General features: G+C 40.3%; 2 protein-coding genes across 2 annotated transcripts in view; both read right to left on the reverse strand.

Annotated features, from left to right (window-relative positions):
• The window catches only part of LOC118225773, a 218,164-nt gene that overhangs the window by 155,902 nt on the left and 36,333 nt on the right, over nt 1–25,929 (reverse strand). Inside the window, exon 6 of the mRNA XM_035414675.1 lies at nt 16,721–16,808. Within this exon, the coding sequence (XP_035270566.1) occupies nt 16,721–16,808 (88 nt within the window). The remainder of the gene's footprint in view (nt 1–16,720; nt 16,809–25,929) is intronic.
• Nucleotides 727–4,077, reverse strand: LOC118225177 (CMRF35-like molecule 3). Its single transcript, XM_035413262.1, has 4 exons — nt 3,539–4,077; nt 2,054–2,371; nt 1,140–1,200; nt 727–879 (listed from the first exon to the last, which is right to left on the reverse strand). The coding sequence occupies exons 1-4, from the start codon at nt 3,600–3,602 to the stop codon at nt 858–860; spliced, it is 465 nt and encodes a 154-aa protein (XP_035269153.1). The 5' UTR covers nt 3,603–4,077; the 3' UTR covers nt 727–857.

Below are 25,929 nucleotides of genomic sequence, written 5' to 3' on the forward strand. Positions count from 1 at the left end.
TGGATGGCTTGTGACCAGCTAACATGAATGTGAGAGATGTTCACCATGCTAATATTAGGGAAAATTTTCCAAAGTTTTCAAAGGAAATAAATCAGTCACTATCTGATAACCATACATTTTGCTCCACTGGATGATATTGTAAGTGTTTCTTTATCATCTACATTACAACTCCTGCACAATGGATCTACTGTTAAATGTTTCAGTTATGAAGTAATATTTTGGTCAAAACCCTAGGATTACATGAAGACAATTCGGTGTTGCTAAACTAAACTAAAGTACATCACCAATACCTTATAAAATGTGTGTGTGTGTGCGTGTGTGTGTATGCGCGCATGTGTGAGTATGTGTGTTGTAACACTGGTTATGTAAAAGGAGAACAGACCTCCTTACTTGCTCTCTACAAGCCAGTGGCACCCTACAGTCTGCACATTACTGCAAGAAAGTGCTGGCAGCAATTGGTGAAAAACAAAATTCACGACATGCCCTCACTGAGAGAGAGTGACTGAAAAAACCATTTAAAATTGTATGATAAAATGCATTGTCATACAGGTTTGTTTGATTTGAGTTTCTTACATGTGGTGACCGTGGTAATAGTAGTTCTCTGAGAGACAGTGATGTGAACAGGGATCTGTAGTTCTCCAGCAGCACACCAATACCAGCCAGCATCTTCTCTGTTCAGCTCCCTCATCGTCACAATGAAGACCTTTTTAGAGCGGTTGTCTTTGATATCTGATCTTCCAGAATTCATTTCCACACAGGAGCCCTCAGCCCTGCACCACTTCTTCATGCTGCTCGGTTCATTATAGTGGCACTGCACACTGACAAGGCCCCCTTCCACACCAGTCATCTCCTGCTGGTCAACCCAGAGTCCAGGAGTACCTGAACACCACAGAATAAAAACAAAAATATAGCTGTAGAAACGTCCTTCTGTACTTAAAATGTCACAGAGGGGCCATTACTGTAATTTGTTCATGATATCACTCAATCACTGCAATATCATGTCCATTTGGTTTGAGTAATCTACAGTTGAATGTTATCGTGGCAACAAATTCATGCATTCATACGTATATGTAAGCACGGTCAAAAACTGTTTGCTTCCCCCAGTAAGCATTACCTGTTTCCACTTCCTGTGTGCTCACCTTAAGTGCACCTGTACCCTTAGAGTATATAACATGTAGAGACAGTGACGCCAATAGAACCCTGTGGGGAGCGCATAAGAACCAGGAAGTACAATATTATTCGCTCAACAGACATGCTCAGTTGTGTCCCTGGTCAGATGCCGAAATCATGTGTACAACGAGGATAGTGCAGACATTGGCTAAAATAAATAATTTAAAAATTCATATCTTTCCTTATCTCAGAAAACCAGTAAGTGATCTGCCTATCTAATATAATGCATGGAGTTAACATCAATATTTGAGTGGGGAGTATTTCATTTTCGCTGTCAAAAATGAATGGAGCCCAATGGGGAAACTTGTTTTTTGAGCGAAAATCATAGATATCACCAGGGGGCGACATTACATCCGGTGCTGAGGTTGAGAACCGAAAGCTTGCCCCTTGCTTGTACCTCTATACTATACACCACCCAGTTTTCAAAAGTATAAGTGCACAGAAACAGATAACATAGGAAGAAGCAAAAATACAGAATGGCTCCAACAGCAGCACTGCATCTATGAATTACCCCCAAAATCCAGTCTCTTTCAGACTAAAGCAAACGAGTGTCATATTCTCATGGACACAGCCTGGGGGTGGGTTGCAAAAAATGCAACTGCCATTAAAGTAGCATCGCACTTGCATTCCATGAAGACTTAGAAATTAACTAATAGTTTTGCAGAGTAATGATGATACCTTTAAACACACATGCCTGCACTTTTACATGTTTTGGAAAAACTCAGTGTTGCTAGGATAACTGCTAGGATCTGCCCCCAGTGCAGCGGTCTACAGTAGAAAGTTCTGTGCTGCGTGAGGTTGGAAAACATGGGGAGAAGTGAAGATTATTAAGAGGTTGGGAAGCAGATCTCGCTGAGTGCAGTGTGTGCAGCAGCCATCTTACCTGCAGTGACATCCAGGTACAGATATGTGCCATCATCTCCAACCCCCTTGATGTCTACACAACACCAGTAGTATCCAGAGTCCTCTGTCTTCAGCTTTGTCATGGTAACAGCGAAGACATGATGGGTGGGGTCATCGGTGACTGATGTTTCACCTTCGGCTTTTGGAGAGTCCGTGCGCACTAGAGTATAACATGATAACCACGTTGACCCCCAACACCAGTATTTCACATTATTTACATATTTCCTATCATAGTGACAGGGGATGGTGACAGATCTTCCTCTCTGCACTGCTACTTTACTCACTGTACCGCCAGCACCTGCAGAGAGAAACACACACTTCATCAGTCTGGGTTCATTTTATTGTCAGAACAGAGTAAAGCGCAGTCTGTAGAGCAGCTGACTCTCAGGGTATGTGTGAATCCCCCTGTGTGGCTGGAGGTTCGACCCCCTGCCAGGGCACCTTCTGATCTCTCATTCCGTTACTCTCTCTGCTTCTCCCCCGTCTGAATAAAGTACAAAGGGGAGGGTGAACTGTCTGGTCTCCTTTATAAAATGGGGTGGACTAAAATCACCAAGGGCCAAATGAGCGTCCTTATCTGGTCCACAGTAAAGCAGTCTTGGTGAAACATGGTGTTTTGCGCTCTGTGAGTGGTGTGCTCTTATTGCTGAGTACAAACTGAAGGGAATATCACTAATGCTCAAATTCATTCTGATACACCATAACAATAAGTGTAACCAGCACGCTGCATCTAGGTAAAACATGGTCTAACACAGTAAGACATTATAAAAATGTATCATTGGACAAGTTTTTTGGACGATCTTGGGTAAAATTAATGTGTTTAATTGTCAAAACCAAACAATTACTAGAGTAATTATCTTCCATTTTAATTTAAATGTGTCCTTTTCTGATACATGTTTCTTAGTAAAATTGAAATCTCTTTAAGAAGAGAGGTCAAATCAAGAGGCAGCAGTCAGACACTCAGTACCACTGCAGACACACACGAAACACACAACAGTAAAGTATTATAGTGTAAAAGCAATGGTACGAGGAAACAGGAAGATTAAAAGCATCTGCACCGCAGTTACCAAGCTTTTAAAATCATTCACAGAGATGAGGGTCAAGATCTACTTTATTCGGGGATGTGGTCCAATACCACAGACTGCAATTTATAAAAGCAGTTTCCTGCAGTTGCAGTATTACATTACAAAACTATGATTCTATTCATCATAGATTATTGGCTAAAAGAAATTAAACTCCAATTGCAAGAGAGAAGTGCATGAATTCCAAGTATAGAGCCAGAGTTTGTTTATGTTTATGAGTTGTACTCTGATTGCAAATACATATTTTAAGTACATTATGGTCAGGTACTTTTCATGTAAATTACAGACTTCAGTATAACTCCTTCATTGAAGTTCATGGCACAGAGAGTCTTACAGATACAATGCTCCAGTATTCAGGACACAGTGTGAAAAACAAGTCCTACCTGGCAATATAGGAAGAACGAAGAGGAAGATGATGTAGAAGAAGAGCAGCAGAGTGGGAGTCATATGTGCTTGATGGGTGTGTGTGTGTGTGTGTGTGTGAGTGAAGGAGAGAGTGTGATGCGTGTGAGTGGGTGAGAGAGTGCGGTGCGTTTGAGTGAGTGAGAGAGAGAGTGTGGTGCGTGTGTGTGAGTGAGAGAGAGAGGAACATTAGACTATTGAAGGCAAAATAAAACTTCCCCGATGATATTTTGAACCTTGATTGACGACCGTTACGATTCACATGAAAAGCAGTAAAATAATATCGAAAAATATTAATTATGTAATAAAATATGCCCAGTTGAATAAATATCTTCCTAAGACTTCTAAATCAGAACAGCCGTTGTTTCAGAAACTGCTGCACATAATGAAATTAACGATCACAAAAAAATTGACCTATGAGGTTTTCTGGATTTCTACAGTAAATCCAATGAGAAGCAAGCTCTTTAACCTTCAACCGTTGCGAAAATGCGCAGTAGAGGCCGTTTCCTGAAACTTCCTTGGCTTCACTGACTGGCCACTGACACCCTCTCCATTTCCTGTGGACGCTGTATGGTGTGTTATTTCAAGAGTCTCTTTAGCAAGAATCTGACTTCCTGTTCCTCTCAGTCCCCACCTCTTTGGGCCAAATGCTCAGTAGTCTGTCCTGTCTCAGTGACCAGAGCAGAATAACTATCATTATCATTTCCTATGTTTTATGTATTATCTTTTCATTATTATCTTTCATTTATTACCATATTTATAAATTATCTTTTCACTGTTATGTGATTATATATTAACATGACTATTAGGCGATTGGTGGACGCTACTTCCTGTTCCAGAAATGAGCTCCTATTTTACGAACAAAGATGTATATGAAGTGTAATGACCTTTTGAAATTATCCACTCTTTTTTGTGTGATATTTCACTGCACGGTCTAATAGCACTGGCTCTCAAACTCTGCCTGGTACAGGTTCCAACCTTATTTACAACTTCGAAAGTGTCATAAACTGCAAATTACTCTTAATTGGTCACTTCTGTGGTCGGTTGAAGGATGAGTTACTCTCAGGTCACATTATTACAGAAATAGCTATAAAAGTCAAGAAGAACATTTTGTAAAATCTTGAGTTATGTTTCACTGTACATTACATTAACTTTGTCAAGAGAGGAGATTAAGGTTTTACATGAATGTATACACAGGAACTGCAAAAATGACATTTGTTTCTAGACACATACAATTAGAATATGGCAGTATTTTACCGAGTGTGGGGTTTTCTGTGTTACTATGATTGGAGATGAAAGAACTAACACTGAAAATTGCCTGGAATACATCGCTCATCACTATGAAGCATTGCTTGTTTATAATCAAGGATTACACCCAAGCAGCTTCTGAAGTACATTAAGCTGCAAATTACTCTTAATTGGAATAGAATGTATTATTGTATAGGCTACATGTATTATTTTGAAACCTTGCTAGTTTTTGCTCAGGATTACCCACAAACACACCATTCATCTTTATTTACTTACCTATGCTGAGTTAGATTTGTGCAATTGACATTTGAAACATAACAGTGACTAGGAGATCAGGTTACATGAAACAATTTTGTGTGTGAAAAAATCCACATAAACAGCTTCAGTGTGACATTAACTGTGACAGAGTGTATTCATGTTGAGATTATTCTATCCCAAAGGGACTCATACACAGTAAAATGTCCAGTGTTAATTCAGCTCTTAACAGATAACACTTGGTCTCACTTTTGAGCAGGATCGAATGTTATCTGATAAGAGTTGAATTAAGACTGGACATTTACTGTGTATAAACCAAATGCATCTCTCAATGATGTCATTCCTTTTTTATTAAAAGTTTAAAATGGGAAAATTTGACCCAAACCAAGCACATGTTTTAAATATCACATGTTCTTTTTTTGTCGTTATAGCATGAAGCATTATAGTCAGGAAATCAATGACTGATTGAATACAAACCTTTGAGCATGCTGTAAATGTTGATCTCCCCTGTTTGTTGCCCTTTGAATGAATTCTTAGAGACATCATATGCATGAAGACATGAACAAATTAGGAGTGTGTTATTTTTATTTATTTAATTTTTTTGTGCCAGTCACCTATACCACGTTTGTTTAATCTCCAAGCAAATATTTGAACATTTCCAATCTGTCCAGCAGAGGGCATCAGTGCATTATCAAGAATGGAAACTGAAGGCGTCGTTCTCATCCAGCAGAGGGCAGAAGTGTCAAACATTTGAAATGGGCTAAATGGCTGCATTTGATGGGAATCCTCAGGTTCCTCACTTTGCATAACATAACAATGAAAACCCTTTAGCACAACGAATAAAGGTCCTACAACCAGTGAAAGGAATGAAGGAAAGTTTATAAAGATAATTAAATGCAACTTCCATGAGTCACAGAGCCTTGAGATAAGTATCTTATATGATTTAAGGGGTTGATATTTCTTGGGCAAAGAGCAAAACTGCAGAGTATTACGCCCAGAATTTGCTTTAATCCAACAACAAGCTGCTAATTACTCGTAATCTGACGCTTTACTTGTCTGTTAAAGGGTGATTTATTCTCCGGTCACATTACATCAGAAATAGCTAAGAATGGCATGAAGAATAAATGCCCCAAATGAACACCCAAAGGCATTGAGTCAGTCAGATCTACTATTTCTATACTGTGCTGCAAAGCTTACAACTTCTTTAATATCAGCCTGCGCTGTTTATATGTATTTAATATTGGCAGGTGAAACCTGTGTGGTCATAATTACTGAATGTCCCGGTTTGTGTGAAATTAAACCATCAGTGGAATATGAGTAGTATTTGCAGATATAGTTTGCCATGCAAGAAGTTCCTGCTTCACTGAAGATCTGACATTCAGGAACCAAAACCCCACAGAGTGACAGACGGTCAAACAGTTGTGATTATTCTTAGCGCTACTCAAACAGCAGAGTGTGAACCCTTTACGACAGCCACCATGTGTCTGTAATCACTGAAATGAGAGAGAAAGAGAGAAATATCAGGGGAACGTAGAGGTAGTAAAGATGCCATATGACAGCAGTTTCTGCTCCTAGTTACAACAGTAGTTACGGACTCTTACTTTTTATGTGTTGGAAGCAAAAAGAATGATCTGCTCAACTGATGAAAAAAGTGCAAATCCACCTACATATACCTATTTTTTCTGCTGGGCTACTGAGCTGTAAATCACATCATCGGCTGTTCCTGCTGGAGACTGGTTAGGGGAGTGTGTGGCCTGTACAGAAGAGGACATGCATACACAGTATTTTAGTCACTAAAAATGAACTATACTGAGAGGTATACAAACATTTCTAGTTTCATATCAAGTGGACTAAACCTCAGTTTGAAACCCCTAGACCACATAACTGCATGAAACCTGAACAGCTCATTCTTGTTTCTCATACTTAAATAGCTGTTCCAGTGGTAATGCAGTTCTGTGGAGATTTAAACTCCAGCTCCACACTATAATTGACACCCTGTGTTTTGGGTGTGGACATTTGAAGAAGTAAATCAAGGTTAAAAGACTAGTGATCATACCTACATGTTCACCTTTCCCATTGTGTGCCAGTTTACCTACTGATATCTGCTGCCTGTGCATCTGACACTGAAATATGATGAACAGTCTCACCTGTGGATTTTTCAGGATGACTGAGCAGTACATGACCTCATCTGCAGAGCTCTCAGATGACTGGGACAGTAAGAGGGAACAAGTTTCTGTTACTGACCAGAGTTTACATCACATTACAATCATTTAGCCAATGCTTTTATCCAGAGGGAAGAACAGTAGCTAGGTTAGGATAAGGAACTTGTTACACAGCTCTACCTATAATTTTATCCAAGAAAACAAAATCTGAAAAAGGAAAGGATCTCTAAACATCTGTAGGAAGGAAGAAATGAGACTGAATATTGTGAATGATTCTCTGCAAAGGCACTTTGTAAATGTGTGAGAAAACCAACCGCTACCCAACCTGTGACTGAGGTGGACTCATTCTGTGTGATGATGACCGTGTCTTGGTGAACACTGTGCTGTAGGTCACTTCATCCTCAGAGTCTACATTCTGCTAGGAGAGAGACACAACGAGAAACTCATCATAATGGCTGGTCTATCTGTACAGACCTCTGCCTTTTAAACGGTACAGTAGGGCCATTCAACAGGTGGACCAGGTACAAGCAAGTGAGCTCATTTCCAAGAGAAAGGACATCAAGCTACAGAGTTAAGAAAGCAATATCTACATTTTACTATGAAATAAATCATAGTAGTCGTTCTGTGTAAATAGAGTTAGTGTCTTTAGGCTTAGCTTCATGTTTGCAGATTCCCAGTTCTACATGTTCAAACAGAAACTTTGTGTGGCTCGAAGTATCCAATCTAAGATTGTTCTGAATTTAATTTTATTTGGTAAGTGCAGCTTTTCTGTATATGAACTTCTTTCACGTGAATAAAGAACCTTCACACTTTGTTGTAGGCAGTAATTTTTTCCACAGGACCACACCCCCACAGTCACCATTTGTCCTTTTCCATTCTGTGGCTGAGTTCATATTCTGAATGATTTTTGACTGACATTGACCCTCAGCTTTCTCGGCAGAGAGGAGAGTGTAAAAACCGACGTACTGTCAGCTTGATCCTCCTGTCCTCTCTTGCTCTTGTGTTCGCCTGGACGCTCTCTGTGAGGAGACACACGATGAGCTGGGATAAGAGAGCGCGATCAGGACAGAGCTGTGAGACACCCCCCCCCCCCCCCCCCCCATGAGAGCCCCTACTGCCTGTGGAATTCTTGTGACTCAGTGTATTCAGTGTATTCACTAATACTGTGCTGACTGATCATATACACAGCATCCAAATGATACAACACCCAACATGCTTCATATGGATACTCACTGTGTTTCTTCCACAGCTTCCAGGTTATGGTAGCAACAGTTGCCGCCAGCAACAGTATCCCTGATGTCACCAGGACGATTATGAGGTCTGAAGGGCTTAACAGCAGTAACAGGGTGCATGAAATTTAAACTCAGCGGCATGCTTTAGGGTCATATATCCACATTACGGGATTCCAGTACTACTGCTGCTGAGAGAAATGAGAAGCTCTGCTCTGAAATGATGCTGCATTTGAGCTGAATACCTGGTTTCATAACATTTTGTTTCATAAAAATATATTTGTAAAGATAAAAAGCTTATCTTCTTTTACCTTTTTATTTTCACCCCTATTTTAAAGGCCAACATGAGATTCAGGGGTCATGTTAACACACACTGTGCATTTTTTGCACCACACACTTGCACCAGAACAAAATAATAACTCCAGTTTCTTTAAGCCAATCGTCTTTCGGTATCTGACACTGTGTTCTCTATTGATCATATTTACACAGCCTTAGCGTAGCTGCAGGAGGACGCCTCATTGACTTTGAAAGAGCAATGAATTCTGGGGCACATTGGTCAGGAAAAGCAGTCATTTTATTAAAAAATGGTGCATTTATCAACTATGTTACTTTTAATATTATTATTGTTATTATTTTTATTATGATTAATTATAATTATACATATTAATTATATTAATTATAAATAATATAAATTATTATTAATTTCTTTTTAAAAAGATACGAAGTTGAATATTTAGTAGGCTTTTCCTTCATACATATCTTACCGTTTACTGTAAGTGGTTGGGGGTGGAATAGATGACCGAGGTATTGGGACTGTTAACTGCTTTGGGGTTGAAGGCTCTTCGGCTGTTGCTGATGTGGTAGCTGTGCTAACTGGAAGAGATGTGCATAGTGCTCTTGATGTTGAAGATTGGGTTGCTATGAAGTGTCAGAAGAAAAAACACCATTAATACCCATCTGTTTTTAAAAAAAATTCACAACATGCCCTCACAGACAGGAAGTGACAGAAAAGACCATTTAATATTCTATGATAAAATGCATTGTTATACAGGTTTGTTTGGTTTGAATTCCTTACTTGTGGTGACTGTGGTAGTTGTAGTTTTCTGAGTGACATTGATGTGAATTGTAATCTGTAGTTCTCCAGCAGCACACCAATACCAGCCTGTGTCCTCCCTGTTCAGCTCCCTCATCGTCACGATGAAGACCTTTTCAGAGCGGTTATCTTTGATCTCTGATCTTCCAGGTTTAGCAGAATTCACTTCCACACAGGAGCCCTCAGCCCTGCACCACTTCTTCATGCTGCTTGGTTCTTTATAGTGACACTGCACACTGACATGGCCCCCTTCCACACCAGTCACCTCCTGCTGGTCAACCCAGAGTCCAGGATCTGAATAAAAACCATAGATAAAAAGACAAAAATATAAAGTATTGTATCTTATAGGTTTTCCCCAAAATAAAAATAAACTGCACTTTAAAGCCACTCAAAGTCCAAAGCAAATAATTTCCATATTCTCATGGATTCATGCTGGCAGTAGATTGCAAAGAAAGTACCATTAAAGTTGCCACCCCACTCTCATTCATTCTGTAGAGTCACAAACCAACATGGCAGCACTTTTATATGTTTTGGAAAAATTCTGTGTTGCTAGGATAACTGCTAGGTTAACCCATTTACCCCCAGTGCAGCACTCTACAGTAGAACGTTCTGAGCAGCATATGATTGAAAATCATCAAGTGAAGATGCTGTTATTAAGAGGTTGGGAAGCAGTGCGTGCTGAGGCCATCTTACCTGCAGGGACAAACAGATGCAGATATTTGCCATCATCTCCACCCCCATTGATCTTTACACAACACCAGTAGTATCCAGTGTCCCGCCCCGTCAGAGATTTTATGGTAACAGTGAAGACATGATGGGTGGGATCATCAGTGATTGATGTTTTACCTTTGACTTTTGGAAAGTCAGTGCGTACTACAGTATGACACGTATTCCAATCTGACCCCCGACACCAGTATTTCACATGCTTTTCATATTTCTTATCATAGTGACATGGGATGGTGACAGATCTTCCTGTCTGTACAGCTACATTACTCACTGTGGACACAGCGTCAGCACCTGCAGAGAGAAACACACACTTCATCAGTTTGGGTTCATTTTACCATCACAATGGAGTAAAACTCAGTCTATAAGGCAGCTGAATTTTGATTTGAGATCCCCTCTGTATCTGTTACTCTCTCTGCTTTCTCCCCTGTCTGAATAAAGTACATCCCACCCTTATCTGGTCCACATAAAGCAGTCTTGGTGAAATGTGGTGTTTAGCCCTCTGTGAGTGGTGTGCCCTTATTACTGAGTACAAACATCACCAACGCACTTATTCACTCAAACACACCATGACAATAAGTGTAGCCAACACATTGGGTCTTAGTAAAATTTGGACTAACACAGCAACATATAGAACAAATTGTTACAATAATCTTGTAATTCAATTCATTCATTACCCTGCTTTTGCGTTCATTCAAAGAGACAAGTGTCAAGATTCAGTTTATTCAAGGATGTGTTCCATTACCACCAAGTCTAATAAAAGCAGCTTTTCAACTGTAGAATTACATTCAATTACAATCACTTAGACAGTCTTATCCAGAGCAGCATACAGAAGTGGAGATGTACATCACTCTGGGGGAAATGGGTGTTTGTGGATGGGGAATTTAAAAGTATGTTTTGCTGGCTGCTGGGTGGCTCACAAGTAAAAGCGCCGTAAGCACCACGGTCTCGGTTCAAATCCGACCCGCTCTTGTGCTGACAGTGGCCAACAGCCCTGCAGGGGCGGCACACAGTTGGCTATACGGGCAAAGGGATATATGGGAGGGATTAAACTGGCGGGGATAGCACTGTTTGTTGCTCGAGCGACCCCTATTGTCTGTCCAGGGGCCTGTGGCTGGCTCTCTGCGCGTGCGTATAAATGCGTCTCCTCCACCCCTGCTCTAGAATGCGTGTGCAGCTTGTGGTTGAGGTGTGAAAAGAAGCAGCTGGCTGGGACCGTGTGTTTCAGAGAACAACTCGAGACGAGTGTCTTCACTCTCCCGAGGTGGTGTCACTACCTGAACGGTGGATATGCATCCACAGAGTCACTCTGTTTCTGGGTCAGGTGTCATTTGTACGTATTGGCCGTTTTGCTGGATACAAGGCTAAGAATGCATAACTGTGTGCTGATAAATGTGGGATCTGCATTGGACATTATTGCCCATTATTAGCATGCTGGCTAAAGCAATGAAAGTTACTGTAGCTAACATCCACCATTCAGGAAATTACACTAGCAGCAGGGGCGTATTTGTACAGACTTGCACATGGTTTGTGAATTGGACATTCCAGATTTTGGAGGGGTTTTATGATAATTATAAAAAAGAGCCTGGAAATCACATAAGTTCAAGCCGAGCAAAGGTAAGGTAGGAGTTTCCGTATGATTTTTGAAAATCGGGCTCCAGCGATGAGGCCTAGGTGCAGCTATGGAGGTCCAGCCCCCTCTTGTGTATAAGATGCAGCTGTGTGTGAGTGACCTGGCAGTTATGAAATGGAGAGCATCATGGTACACTGCATCTACAACACATAGATAAGTAGCAGCAGCATCTATACACAGAACGGCACCATAAATTAAGACTAAATTTAAATTACAGGTTAAAAAAAAAAATATATATATATATATATATATATAGCAGCCTGTGCAAACTAATTCTTGCTTCCATGAAAAAAGGCCAGTATATTTTAAAACATACTCTCTGGAAGGCAGTAAAAGTTGAGACTTTTAAATGCAATGATATTTGAGGGGCAGCCCCAGAAAATATTGTGTGCAAAAGTGCACACAAACAGATGTCCATTCCTTCCACTCTAAGTTTATCATTAAAAACTGAGGCTGCAGAACAGCACTATTTCCTTTGGTTAATTCTTGCTGCTCACCACAACAAAGAACATGACACATTTTCCTGTGGGGTTGAAGCTATTTCTGTAAGTGTTCACACACAAGCTATTTCTTTGAGTGTTCACACTTACAGAACAATGTTATAGCAACTGTAATCTTTCTGGTAAAACTTAGAGTTATTGTAATTATGTGAAGCTTGAAAAGGTCATTGACTTTACTTAGAATATCACATATACTGATACGGGATATGAATCATGATCCTGCTTTTATTGTTTTTAGACAGTTCCAAAAACATATAAACTTTTAAAATGTAGGTTGTTATTCGTTGGGTTTGCGTTGCTTTTAGTGATTGTGAATGTGCCTTTGTAGCAGCATGTGCATTCTGGTTTTCCTTAGAGTAACACTGATATTTTCAGCTACTGTTCACTGTGCTGGAAAACTGTCAGCCAAATGATTGTAATGTAATGTAATGTAATGCATTCCCTTGTACAAGTACACAATGCACAAACTTTACATTTTATCAGTTCAGCTTCATGAAATGGAATTTTCTGCAGGAATTGGCTTCAAAGGCCTTAACGATAAAAGTATAAGACTACGCAGTGCAACAGTCAATGAAAACATTTTTAAGGAAACAAAAAAGAAACAACCATCAATTGCAGACAACTAAACTAGTTTTGTGTGGCTTCATACATTTTCTGACTGTGATTTTAATTCATTGTAAATTAATGTTGTAAGAAAGTTTATGAGTTGCACTCAGATTGCAAAAAATATTTGAACTTCATCAATCATATTCTATTCATGTAAACTCCAGACTTCAGTATAATTCATTAATTCAAGTTTATGGTGCAGACAGTCTCTGCCACAATGCTCCAGTATTCAGCACACAGTGTGAGAAACGAGTCCTACCTGCCAGTACAGGGAGGAAGAGGATGGAGAGGAAGAGTAGCTGAGGGAGAACCATATGTGCATGCCGTGTGTAATTGTGCGTGTATGCTAGAGACTCCTGCTGCCTTTAGCATGAATCTGACTTCCTGTTCCGCCCAGTCCCCACCTCTTTGGCCCGTCATGCTCAGTAGCGTGTGTTCTCTGTGGCCAGAGCAGGATAACTATCGTTATCATTTCCTACACCTTTTTTGTGTATTATCTTTTTATTATTTTATTTTATTTTTTATTATCTATTATCATTTTTATGTATTATCTTTTTCCCTTTGTGAAGCATTTTATAATACGTATAGAACGGTGGATGGCGGTGGTGGTGCAGTAGATAGACCTGTCACCCCCCAGCGAGAAGGTCCTGGGATGAAGACCCAGCTGGGGCCCCCCCGTGTGAAGCCCACATGTCCCCCCCGCCCCCCATATCCACAGCCATGGCAACGCCCAGGCAGCCCCCCCACCCCCCCAAGGCCCTCCCCCACAGCCCATGGGGAATGAGCAAATGGTATGTGTGCCCTACAAAATATTGGCAAGTTGTCCAGAGTGTATTACTGCCCGCCAAAAACAGAGATGTTGGTTATTTTTCCTCTGTTCTTAAGAACAGGGCACAATTACACTTAAGAATGCACTGGTTCCGTCGCCGCGGGTCAGATATGAAGGCGCTGCTTCATATCCCGCTTAAGACTGGCCTGAAATGGACCAGTAGCATTCTGGTTACTCTCCGTTCGCAAACGGGGCTATGCTGTCATCAGAGATATATCTGATCTGTCGCCGGACTGTCAATATGCCAATGGGAGCATCAGAATATTCACAAATGCGTGGAACAACACATCAAATATATCCATGACCACAGCAAGTAAGCGTAACAGTTACTAGGTTTTACTCTCGTGATAATCTGACTCCAAATGAAATTAGAATTTAAAATTAGGGTTTAACTATACGTGGAACTTGGGAGTGGTTACACTCGACTCTATCTTGTGCCATCATTCCTCAATATATGCTCCCGGGTTTAACACTATTGTTAAATCTCAGTTCGGTGAAGGCCCCAGAGGGTAGGAGGCTGACCACCATAATACGTGCATAGATAGTTATGAGCCCAGGACAGTGTGTATCTATCAGGCTCCTTAACCCTCCTGTTCTGTTCATTTTTTAGGTACAGCAAAAATGTTCCCGGGTCAATCCCCATACAGGGGGGGTTTGCAAATACATGAAATGAACCATTTTCATTTAAAATGTTGATTACACTAATTAAGGCCAGTAGAAGAAGTTTCATACTGAAAAAATAATTTTAAGTATTTTTCCTAGATTTTCAAACATTAAAAAGGGTCAGTTTGACCCGCAACATAACAGGAGGGTTAAGGCAAATTTGACAAGAACCGGCGTATAACGCCCATGGGTCCTCTTAAGCCAAAACACCAGAACCAATACAACACCAATCCCGTTAGTGGGCAGATCGTGGTCGCCTATCTAACTTGAGGACCTCACTAAAGACGTTCGCTGTACTAGACCCCTGATCAGTAGGTCCTAGTCATAATTGTCCCCCTGAGTATTTAATCGGAATTTTGGCTGAAAAGAAGATAAAATGGACTAGAGTCATGAAGACCACGCAAGTTAAAAATAAGAAGAATTTATTTAACAGGCAGGTAGGTCATTAGCTTCAAATTCACCATCAATTATAAAATACGGAAGGTTTAAAAACATAAATACAGAGTAAAACGTTCTTACCCAGCCTGTTCAGCTACACACGAAATCACAGAGTCTGCGCAGTGTGGGAAGTCGATTGCCATCTTCCTCGACAGGATTGTCTCTCTTCCTTTTAGGCCAAATCCCGCGTTTGATCGAGGCGGCATTGCCATAATTTAACCTGGCCGAATCATAAATCTGGAATTTCGGCCCCCACCATTTGGAGGCTGCTGTTAAAACAATTAGTGGGGAAATCGGGAAAAGGAGATGATTACCAGAGAGGACTTTCCATTGTGATAGTTTTTCCCTGAGTTTCTGAAACTGATAATGTTTTATTAAATATTATTTGGTATGAAACATATTTCATTCAATTTTTTTAATTTCCCTGAATACGCCCATACCAAACATGTCCAGGGGATGTAATATTATGAACCATTTTACATGCAATCCATGTTATTATTACATAAGGAATAATACAGTAATACAATGAAAACATGTGCATGGTTTGTACGGTTTTCCGGGGTTTGTAAATATGATAAACGGATGGTTTAGAGTCCAGATCCAGAAAAGAAATAAAAAGTGTAATGACAGAGGGGACTACATAAGGGCACTGTGGTACTGTCAAGCGCAGTTGCCCCACCATTTTGCCAGAGGCCTGATGATCTTTTTATCCTTAATGGCCCCCAACACACACCCCCACAACCATAAACAAAGAGACTAGTTCCCCTTATCTTGGTCTGTCCAGATGGCAACATTCCAGAGAGCCAAATGGCCTGCTCATCCCGAGGAAGTCCGAGTAACTTATTGTTTTAGCACACGGCTCTGGGTTCTTTGAAGTCCAGGATGAGTCCCAGCCTGCAGGCTCGTTCAAATGCCAGCCTTTTCTGGGTCCCAGTTTGACTCCCCTCTACACAATAAAAATAGGATAAGAACTGTGGCAATACGGTGATTAGTGCAGATATTGAGGTGTTAAAGCTGAGGCTGGAACGATTCTGGCGATGATGACATCAGAGTGACTCTACATCTAATAAAAAAGGGAAAAACACAATTTCGTCATGCAATTTTTTATAAGGACAGGGAAATCCTGTACTTTTATCAAACGATCTTTGAGTACCACATCAATGGTCATACTGTAGATTGCAGGGCTCACCGGTGTTATTTTTATGGAGTAACGTCCCACGTCTTCTCTGTTCTCTCTCGAGTGCTGTGCCCCTACGCCATCAAACACACAACAAAATAATCGTTAAATAGAACCAATTATACTGGGCACACAAAGGCTTGTGATTAAAGAAATAATAGAAGGATCACACGACTTACTGCGGTATTGCCAAATCTTCCAAAAGGCGACGGCGGAGCATATTAGGAACACCAAGGCAACCCCGGTGTGGCGTAGCGGCCCCAGAGTCCATTCCAAGCTCGTCGGTGCACTACGCAGAAGGGACTGGTTTGAGTGTCATTCAGTGAGCGCACCACAGATAATGTTTCTGTAATTATCTCCTCAGTAGTGTCGCACATTGGAACTTATTTCCAAGCCTCTGGTTGCACATCAGTGTGTTCCCTGCAGCACACTCTAATCTGCAGGCAGCAAAAGCACTGAATGAGCTCCAGTGCAGCTGCTGTCTCATGGTGAACCTGCCTGCTTACAGGAAGTGGGAAAGATGCTCACAGACACATCAGAGGGGATGGACATAGACTGGCCTCACTCACTGAAGGAGGAAAAGCTAAGGGGAGAGCACAAAACTCACCTGGAACACGGCTGGCTTCCGTGTTCCGGACAACTGGTTTTCTGGACAGTTGAAGGTGCTTCTGCTGTCCTGGTCAATTTGTTGTTCTCTTGGGGTGGAGAGAGAGATGTGGCCCAGTCTGAAACGTTTCCCATTATTTATTTTTTTATTTTTTTATCTCAAAGGTACACTTCTAATGTTCAAATCAAAACTTTTGTATTTAGGATAAATTACTAGACATTTGTCACAGTATTTCACATTGTTCCCCAGTCTTTAAACCCTTACAAACGCAAGCCTATAGGTCAAGAGTGGTAGGAAATGCTCCCTAGGTAGCCTATAGGAAGCACCCTATAGAAGGGTCCAGGCTCAAGGGGCCCATCCTCCTGTGGCTGCTGAGGATGTGGATGGCTTGTGACCAGCTAACATGAATGTGAGAGATGTTCACCATGCTAATATTAGGGAAAATTTTCCAAAGTTTTCAAAGGAAATAAATCAGTCACTATCTGATAACCATACATTTTGCTCCACTGGATGATATTGTAAGTGTTTCTTTATCATCTACATTACAACTCCTGCACAATGGATCTACTGTTAAATGTTTCAGTTATGAAGTAATATTTTGGTCAAAACCCTGGGATTACATGAAGACAATTCAGTGTTGCTAAACTAAACTAAAGTACATCACCAATACCTTATAAAATGTGTGTGTGTGTGCACGCATGTGTGAGTATGTGTGTTGTAACACTGGTTATGTAAAAGGAGAACAGACCTCCTTACTTGCTCTCTACAAGCCAGTGACACCCTACAGTCTGCACATTACTGCAAGAGAGTGCTGGAAGCAATTGGTGAAAAACAAAATTCACGACATGCCCTCACTGAGAGAGAGTGACTGAAAAGACCATTTAAAATTCTATGATAAAATGCATTATTATACAGGGCTGTTTATTTTGAGTTTCTTACATGTGGTGACTGTGGTAGTTGTGGTTTTCCTAGTGACCGTGATGCGAAAAGGGATCTGTAGTTCTCCAGCAGCACACCAATACCAGCCAGCGTCCTCCCTGTTCAGCTCCATCATCGTCACAATGAAGACCTTTTTAGAGCGGTTGTCTTTGATATCTGATCTTCCAGAATTCACTTCCACACAGGAGCCCTCAGCCCTGCACCACTTCTTCATGCTGCTCGGTTCATCATAGTGACACTGCACACTGACATGGCCCCCTTCCACACCGATCACCTCCTGCTGGTCAACCCAGAGTCCAGGAGTGCCTGAACACCACAGAATAAAAACAAAATTATAAAGCACATATGTTTTTAAAATATAAAATGCATCTATGAATTTCCTCCCTAAATCTCGAAATCAAAATGAACTGTCATTTGCAAAAAGTCATTTGCAGACTAAAGCAAAATAATTTTCATACTCTTATGGATACAGTGAGTGGGATTGCAAGAATTATATTGGCACCACACTCATTTTTTATGCAGAGTCAAAATAAACCAATGGTTTTGCAGAGTAGCAAAGATATTTTTAAACTCGCATGCCTGTCTCATTTTTTTTTTTTTACAAGTTTTGTGCTGCTACTAGAACCGCTAGGATATCACTGGGGGAAAGTGGAGACGCTGTTAATAAGAGTTTGGGAAGCAGGTCTCACTAAGTGAAGCCATCTTACCTGCAGTGACAGACAAGTACAGATATTTGCATTCATCTACAATCAAATGATTCCCGATCTCTACACAACACCAGTAGTATCCAGAGTCCTCTGTCTTCAGCTTCGCCATGGTAACAGTGAACACATGATTGTCGGGGTCATCAGTGATTGACGTTTCACCTTTGACTTTTGGAGAGTCAGTGCGCACTACAATACGACAGAATTTCCAATCTGACCCCTGACACCAGTATTTCACATGCTTTTCATATTTCCTATCATAGTGACATGGGATGGTGACAGATCTTCCACTCTGCACTGATACTTTAGTCAGTGTGGACACAGCACCAGCACCTGTGGAGAGAAACACACACTTCATCAGTTTGGGTTCATTTTACCATCACAATGGAGTAAACCTCAGTCTATAAGGCAGCTGACTTCTGATTTGAGATCCCCTCTGTATCTGTTACTCTCTCTGCTTTCTCTCCTGTCTGAATAAAGTACATCCCATCCTTATCTGGTCCACATAAAGCAGTCTTGGTGAAATGCGGTGTTTAGCCCTCTGTGAGTGGTGTGCCCTTATTACTGAGTACAAACATCACCAACGCACTTATTCACTCAAACAGACCATGACAATAAGTGTAACCAACACATTGGGTCTTAATAAAATTTGGACTAACACAGCAACATATAGAACAAATTGTTACAATAATCTTGTAATTCAATTCATTCATTAATTTTCAAATGTTTCTTGAACATTCCGTTAAATCGTAGATTTTTAAAAATGATAATGAATTACACAAATGAAAAACTAAAACATAAGCACATTTGGTAATGGTCTCCTACACATCCTTGATAGTAATATTCTGACATTTTTTATTATTCCTTTACTTATACGTAGCCTCATAACATTGAAATCTCTTTTATAAGACAGAACAGCAGTCACACACTCAATACCTTTAGAGACACAGAAGAAACATAAGAGTAACGTGGTACAAGAAAAACGTGGAACAATGGTACCAGCAAACAGTGTGATTAAATGCATTTACACTCAGGACCTGTATTGCAGTTACTCTGCTTTTGCGTTCATTCAAATAGACAAGTGTCAAGATTCAGTTTATTCAAGGATGTGTTCCATTACCACCAAGTCTAATAAAAGCAGCTTTTCAACTGTAGAATTACACTCAATTACAATCACTTAGACAGTCTTATCCAGAGCAGCATACAGAAGTGGAGATGTACACCACTCTGGGGGAAATGGGTGTTTGCGGATGGGGAATTTAAAAGTATGTTTTGCTGGCTGCTGGGTGGCTCACAAGTAAAAGCGCCGTAAGCACCACGGTCTCGGTTCAAATCCGACCCGCTCTTGTGCTGACAGTGGCCAACAGCCCCGCAGGGGCAGCACACAGTTGGCTATACGGGCAAAGGGATATATGGGAGGGATTAAACTGGCGGGGATAGCACTGTTTGTTGCTCGAGCGACCCCTATTGTCTGTCCAGGGGCCTGTGGCTGGCTCTCTGCGCACGCGTATAAATGGGTCTCCTCCACCCCTGCTCTGGCGAGTGTGCGCAGCTTGTAGTTGAGGTGTGAAAAGAAGCAGCTGGCTGGGACTGTGTGTTTCAGAGAACAACCCGAGACGAGTGTCTTCACTCTCCCGAGGTGGTGTCATTACCTGAACTGTGGATATGCATCGATGGCATCTGTCTTATTTCGGTACTGGTGTCATTTGAACATATTGACTGTTTTATTGGATGCAAGACTAAGCATGCATAACTGTGTGCTTATTAGCGTAGGACATTATTACTCATTATTAGCACGCTGGCTAAAGCAGTGCAAGTTAAGTAGTAAGTTAGCATCATCCGTCCTGGTAATTACACCAGCATTTGGGACATATATGAGCATGCTTGTACATAGTTTGTGAATTGGACATTCCAAATTTTGGTGGTGCAGGAGATGCCAACTTTAAAAATGAATTTACAACTCATTTAAAATTCTAAGAAAGAGCCTGTAAATCACAGTATTACAAGTCGAGCAATGGTAAGATAGGAGTTTTTGAATGATTTTCGAAAATCGGGCAAAATTGAGGCATAGGTGCAGCTAAGGAGGTCAGGCCCCCTTTGGTGTATAAGATGCAACTGTGTGTGAGTGACCTGGCAGTTATGAAATGGAGAGCACCATGGTACACTGCATCTACAACACATAGATAAGTAACAGCAGCATGTATACACAGAACAGCATCATAAATTAAGCCTAAATTTAAATTACAGGTTAATAAAATATAGTAGCCTGTGCAAACTAATTCTTGCTTCCGTGAAAAAAAGGCCCATACATTTTAGAACATACTCTCTGGATCGCAGTGTCTTTACATGGTGAGACTTTTAAATGCAATGATTTCTAAGGGGAAGCCTCAGAAAATAATGTGTGCAAAAGTGCACACAAACATATGTATTCTCCTTCTGTTCTCAGTTTAATCATTTTATTATTAGAGGCAGCAGAACAGCATTATTTCCTCTTTTTAATCCTGTCTGCTCACCACAGTAAAGAACACAACACATTTTACTGTGCGGTTGAAGCTGTTTCTGTGAGAGTATTCACACCTACAGAAAAATACCATAGCAACTTCACATTCAATTTAAACTCAGAGCTATTGTAATCATGTAAAGTATATGAAGGCTTGATTTTACTTAGAATATCATGCATACTGATGTGGGGAATGAATCATAATTTAGTTGTTTTTAGGCAGTTTCAAAAATATATTAACTATTAAAATAAAGATTATTTTTTGGGTTCACATTGCTTTTAGTGATTATGAATGGGCCTTTTTAGTGAGACTACATTCTGGCTTTCCTGAGAGTAACAATGATGCTCTCAACTGCTGTTCACTGTGCTGGAAAGGTGTCTGCCAAATGATTGCAATGTAAAGTGTAATATAATGTATTCTCTCGTACAACTACACAATGCATTATGATTTCATCAGCTGAGATTTATGAAAAGGATTTTCAGTATGAATTGGTTTCAATGGCTTTGAAAATAAGAAAGAAAAGAGTATGCAGTGTTAATGAAAAAGTTTTTTAAGGAAACAAAAAAAGAAAAGACCATCAATTGCAGACGTACAAACATAGTTTCTTGTGGCTTCATGAATTATTTTTTAAACTGTGATTTTTATTCATCGTAAATTCAGGTTTTAAGAAAGTAAATTTCCTTAGCGCAAGTAAAAAGAGAAGCAATTGAACTCAGATTGCAACAAAATATTTTAATTACATCATAATCATATTCTATATATGTAAACTCCAGACTTCAGTATAATTAATTAATTCAAGTTTATGGCCCAGACAGTATCGCTGTTACAATGCTCCAGTATTCAGTACACAGTGAGAAACGAGTCCTACCTGGCAGTACAGAGAGGAAGATAATGGAGAGGAAGAGTAGCTGAGTGGTAGTCATATGCATGATGGCAGCTTGTTTGTGTGTATGCATCCGTAAGAGGGTTCAGCTCTTTTTAACATGATTCTCACTTCCTGTTCCTCTCAGTCCCCACCTCTTTGGTCCCTCATGCTCTGCAGTCTTTGATCTCTCAGTGGCCAGAGAGGATATCTATCATTATCATTTCCTGCATCTTTATGAATTATCTATTCACTATTAGTTGTTTTGTTAATTATCATGTATATGTATTATATTTCTAACTTTATAATACATATAAAACAGAGATAAAAGTCAGCTTTCAGCCAAGAAATCTCTGACCTATTGAATATGATAAAACACAGGACCTCTGTGCATGTCGTAAATATTGAGCTCCCCAGTTTGTTGGCTTTTGATTTATTAACATTAATTTAATCATCTAGCAAAGATATGAACATTTTTAGTTTGTCCAGCAGAGGGAATCAGTACATTATTACGTAGCGAAATTGAAAGTATCCTTTTTGATCCAGCAGAGGGCAGCAGAGTCAAACATTTGAAATGGGCTAAATGGCTGCATTTGATGGGAATCCACAGGTTCTTCACTTTGCTGAGCATCCAGACCTCTTCCCTTGTGCATATAAACCAATGAACTCTTCTTATACAGTTCAGTGATGTAAACAGAATTGCTGTCGGGACCGTCATCAAACTCATTGCTGCCCCCTATTGAGCTGATAGGGAACATTCACACATACATATCAAGATAATTTGGGTTAAACAATGAAAACCCTTTAGCACAACGAAAAAAGGTCTGAAAAAAAGTGAAAGGAATGAAGGAAAGTTTATAAAGAAAATTAAATGCAACTTCCATGAGTCAAAGAGCCTTGAGGTAAGTATCTTATATGATTTAAGGGGTTGATATTTCTTGGGCAAAGAGCAAAACTGAAGAGTATTACGCCCAGAATTTGCTTTAATCCAACAACAAGCTGCTAATTACTCGTAATCTGATGCTTTACTTGTCTGTTAAATGGTGATTTATTCTCCGGTCACATTACATCAGAAATAGCTAAGAATGGCATGAAGAATAAATGCCCCAAATGAACACCCAAAGGCATTCAGTCAGTCAGATCTACTATTTCTATACTGTGCTGCAAAGCTTACAACTTCTTTAATATCAGCCTACACTGTTTAAATGCATTAAATATTGGCAGGTGAAACCTGTGTGGTCATAATTACTGAATGTCCCGGTCTGTGTGAAATTAAACCATCAGTGGAATATGAGTAGAATTTGCAGATAGAGTTTGCCATGCAAGAAGTTCCTGCTTCACTGAAGATCTGACATTCAGGAACCAAAACCCCACAGAGTGACAGACGGTCAAACAGTTGTGATTATTCTTAGCGCTACTCAAACAGCAGAGTGTGAACCCTTTACGACAGCCACCATGTGTCTGTAATCACTGAAATGAGAGAGAAAGAGAGAAATATCAGGGGAATGTAGAGGTAGTAAAGATGCCATATGACAGCAGTTTCTGCTCCTAGTTACAACAGTAGTTACGGACTCTTACTTCTTATGTTTTGGAAGCAAAAAGAATGATCTGCTCAACTGATGAAAAAAGTGCAAATCCATCTAAACTTACCTATTTTGTATGCTGGCCCAATAAGCTGTAAATCACATCATCGGCTGTTCCTGCTGGAGACTGGTTAGGGGAGTGTGTGGCCTGTACAGAAGAGGACATGCATACACATTTAGTCACTAAAAATGAACTATACTGAGAGGTATACAAACATTTCTAGTTTCATATCAAGTGGGTCAGACAAAACCTCAGTTTGAAACCCCTAGACCACATAACTGCATGAAACCTGAACAGCTCATTCTTGTTTCTCAGACTTAAATAGCTGTTCCAGTGGTAATGCAGTTCTGTGGAGATTTAAACTCCAGCTAAGCACACTGTAATTGACACCCTGTGTTTTCAGTGTGGACATTTGAAGAAGTAAATCAAGGTTAAAAGACTAGTGATCATACCTACATGTTCACCTTTCCCATTGTGTGCCAGTTAACCTACTGATATCTGCTGCCTGTGTACCTGACACTGAAATATGGTGAACAGTCTCACCTGTGGATTTTGCAGGATGACTGAGTAGTACATGACCTCATCTGCACACCTCTCAGATGACTGGGACAGTAAGAGGGAACAAGTTTCTGTTACTGACCAGAGTTCACATCACATTACAATCATTTAGCCAATGCTTTTATCCAGAGGGAAGAACAGTAGCTAGGGTTAGGATTCGGAACTTGTTACACAGCTATACCTATACTTTTATCCAAGAAAACAAAATCTGAAAAAGATAGGATCGCTAAACATCTGTAGGAAGGAAGAAATGAGACTGAATTTTGTGAGTGATTCTCTGCAAAGACACTTTGTAAATGTGTGAGAAATCCAACCGCTACCCAACCTGTGACTGAGGTGGACTCATTCTGTGTGATGATGACCGTGTCTTGGTGAACACTGTGCTGTAGGTCACTTCATCCTCAGAGTCTACAGTCTGCCAGAGGAGAGACACAATGAGAAACTCATCATAATGGCTGGTCAGTAGGGCCGTTCAACAGGTGGACCAGGTACAAGCAAGTGAGCTAATTTCCAAGAGAAAGGATATCAAGCTACAGAGTTAAGAAAAAGCAATATCTACATTTTACTATGAAATAAATCATAGTAGTCATTCAGATGGCTGCCCATCTGTGTGAATAGAGCTAGTGTCTATAGGCTTAGCTTCATGTTTGCAGATTCCCAGTTCTACATGTTCAACCAGAAACTTTGTGTGGCTCGAAGTATCCAATCCAAGATTGTTCTGAATTTAATTTAATTTGGTAAGTGCAGCTTTTCTGTATATGAACTTCTTTCACGTGAATAAAGAACCTTCACACTTTGTTGTAGGCAGTAATTTTTTCCACAGGACCACACCCCCACAGTCACCATTTGTCCTTTTCCATTCTGTGGCTCAGCTCATATTTTGAATGATTTTTGACTGACGTTGACCCTCAGCTTTCTCGGCAGAGAGAAGAGTGTAAAAACCGATGTACTGTCACCTCGTTCCTCCTGTCCTCTCTTGCTCTTGCGTTCGCCTGGACGCTCTCTGTAAGGAGACACACGATGAGCTGGGATAAGAGAGCGTGATAAGAGAGCTGTGAGACCCCCCCATGAGAGCCCCTACTGCCTGTGGAATTCTTGTGACTCAATGTATTCAGTGTATTCACTAATAGTGTGCTGACTGATTATATACACAACGTTCAAATGATACTTCAACACCCATCATGCTTCATACGGATACTCACTGTGTTTCTTCCACAGCTTCCAGTTAATGGTAGCAACAGTTGCCGCCAGCAACAGTATCCCTGATATCATCAGAACGAATGTGAGGTCTGAAAGACTGAACAATAGCAACAGGGTGCATGAAATTTAAACCCATCGGGATGCTTTAGGGTCATATATCCACATTACGGGATTCCAGTACTACTGCTGTTGAGAGAAATGAGAAGCTCTGCTCTGAAATGATGCTGCATTTGAGCTGAATACCTGGTTTCATAACATTATATTTTATAAAAATATATTTGTAAAGAAACAAAACTTATCTTCTTTTACTTTCTTATTTTTACCCCCATTTTAAAGGCCAACATGAGATTCAGGGGTCATGTTAACACACACTGTGCATTTTTTGCACCACAGACTTTCACCAGATCAAAATAATAACTCCTGTTTCTTTGAGCCAATCGTCTTTCGGTATCTGACACTGTGCTCTCTATTGATCATATTTACACAGCCTTAGCGTAGCTGTAGGAGGACGCCTCATTGACTTTGAAAGAGGAATGAATTCTGGGGTACATTTGTCAGGTAAAGCAGTCATTTTATTAAAAATAATGGTGGTCCAACATCCTTCTAAGCATTTATCAACGATGTTACTTTTATTATTATTATTTTAATTATTATTAACTTCTTTTTTTAAAAAGATACTAAGCTGAATATTTAGTGGGCTTTTCCTTCATACATATCTTACCGTTTACTGTAAGTGGTTGTGGGTGGAAAAGATGACCGAGGTATTGTGACTGCCAACATCTTTGAGGTTGAAGGCTTGGTGGCTGTAGCTGATGTGGTTGCTGTGCTAACTGGAAGAGATGTGCATAGTGCTCTTGATGT

This window comes from Anguilla anguilla, chromosome 4 (assembly GCF_013347855.1).
Source record: "Anguilla anguilla isolate fAngAng1 chromosome 4, fAngAng1.pri, whole genome shotgun sequence".
NCBI lineage: Eukaryota > Metazoa > Chordata > Actinopteri > Anguilliformes > Anguillidae > Anguilla > Anguilla anguilla.

What these genes read in the sequence shown, in the direction of transcription:
- LOC118225177 (XM_035413262.1), bottom strand. Translation starts at nt 3,602, where the DNA reads ATGACTCCCACTCTGCTGCTCTTCTTCTACATCATCTTCCTCTTCGTT. An exon ending in CGTTCTTCCTATATTGCCAG is followed by an intron (nt 2,372 to 3,538) that starts GTAGGACTTGTT and finishes TTCTCTCTGCAG; the next exon opens with GTGCTGGCGGTACAGTGAGT. An exon ending in AGGGTACAGGTGCACTTAAG is followed by an intron (nt 880 to 1,139) that starts GTGAGCACACAG and finishes TGTGGTGTTCAG; the next exon opens with GTACTCCTGGACTCTGGGTT.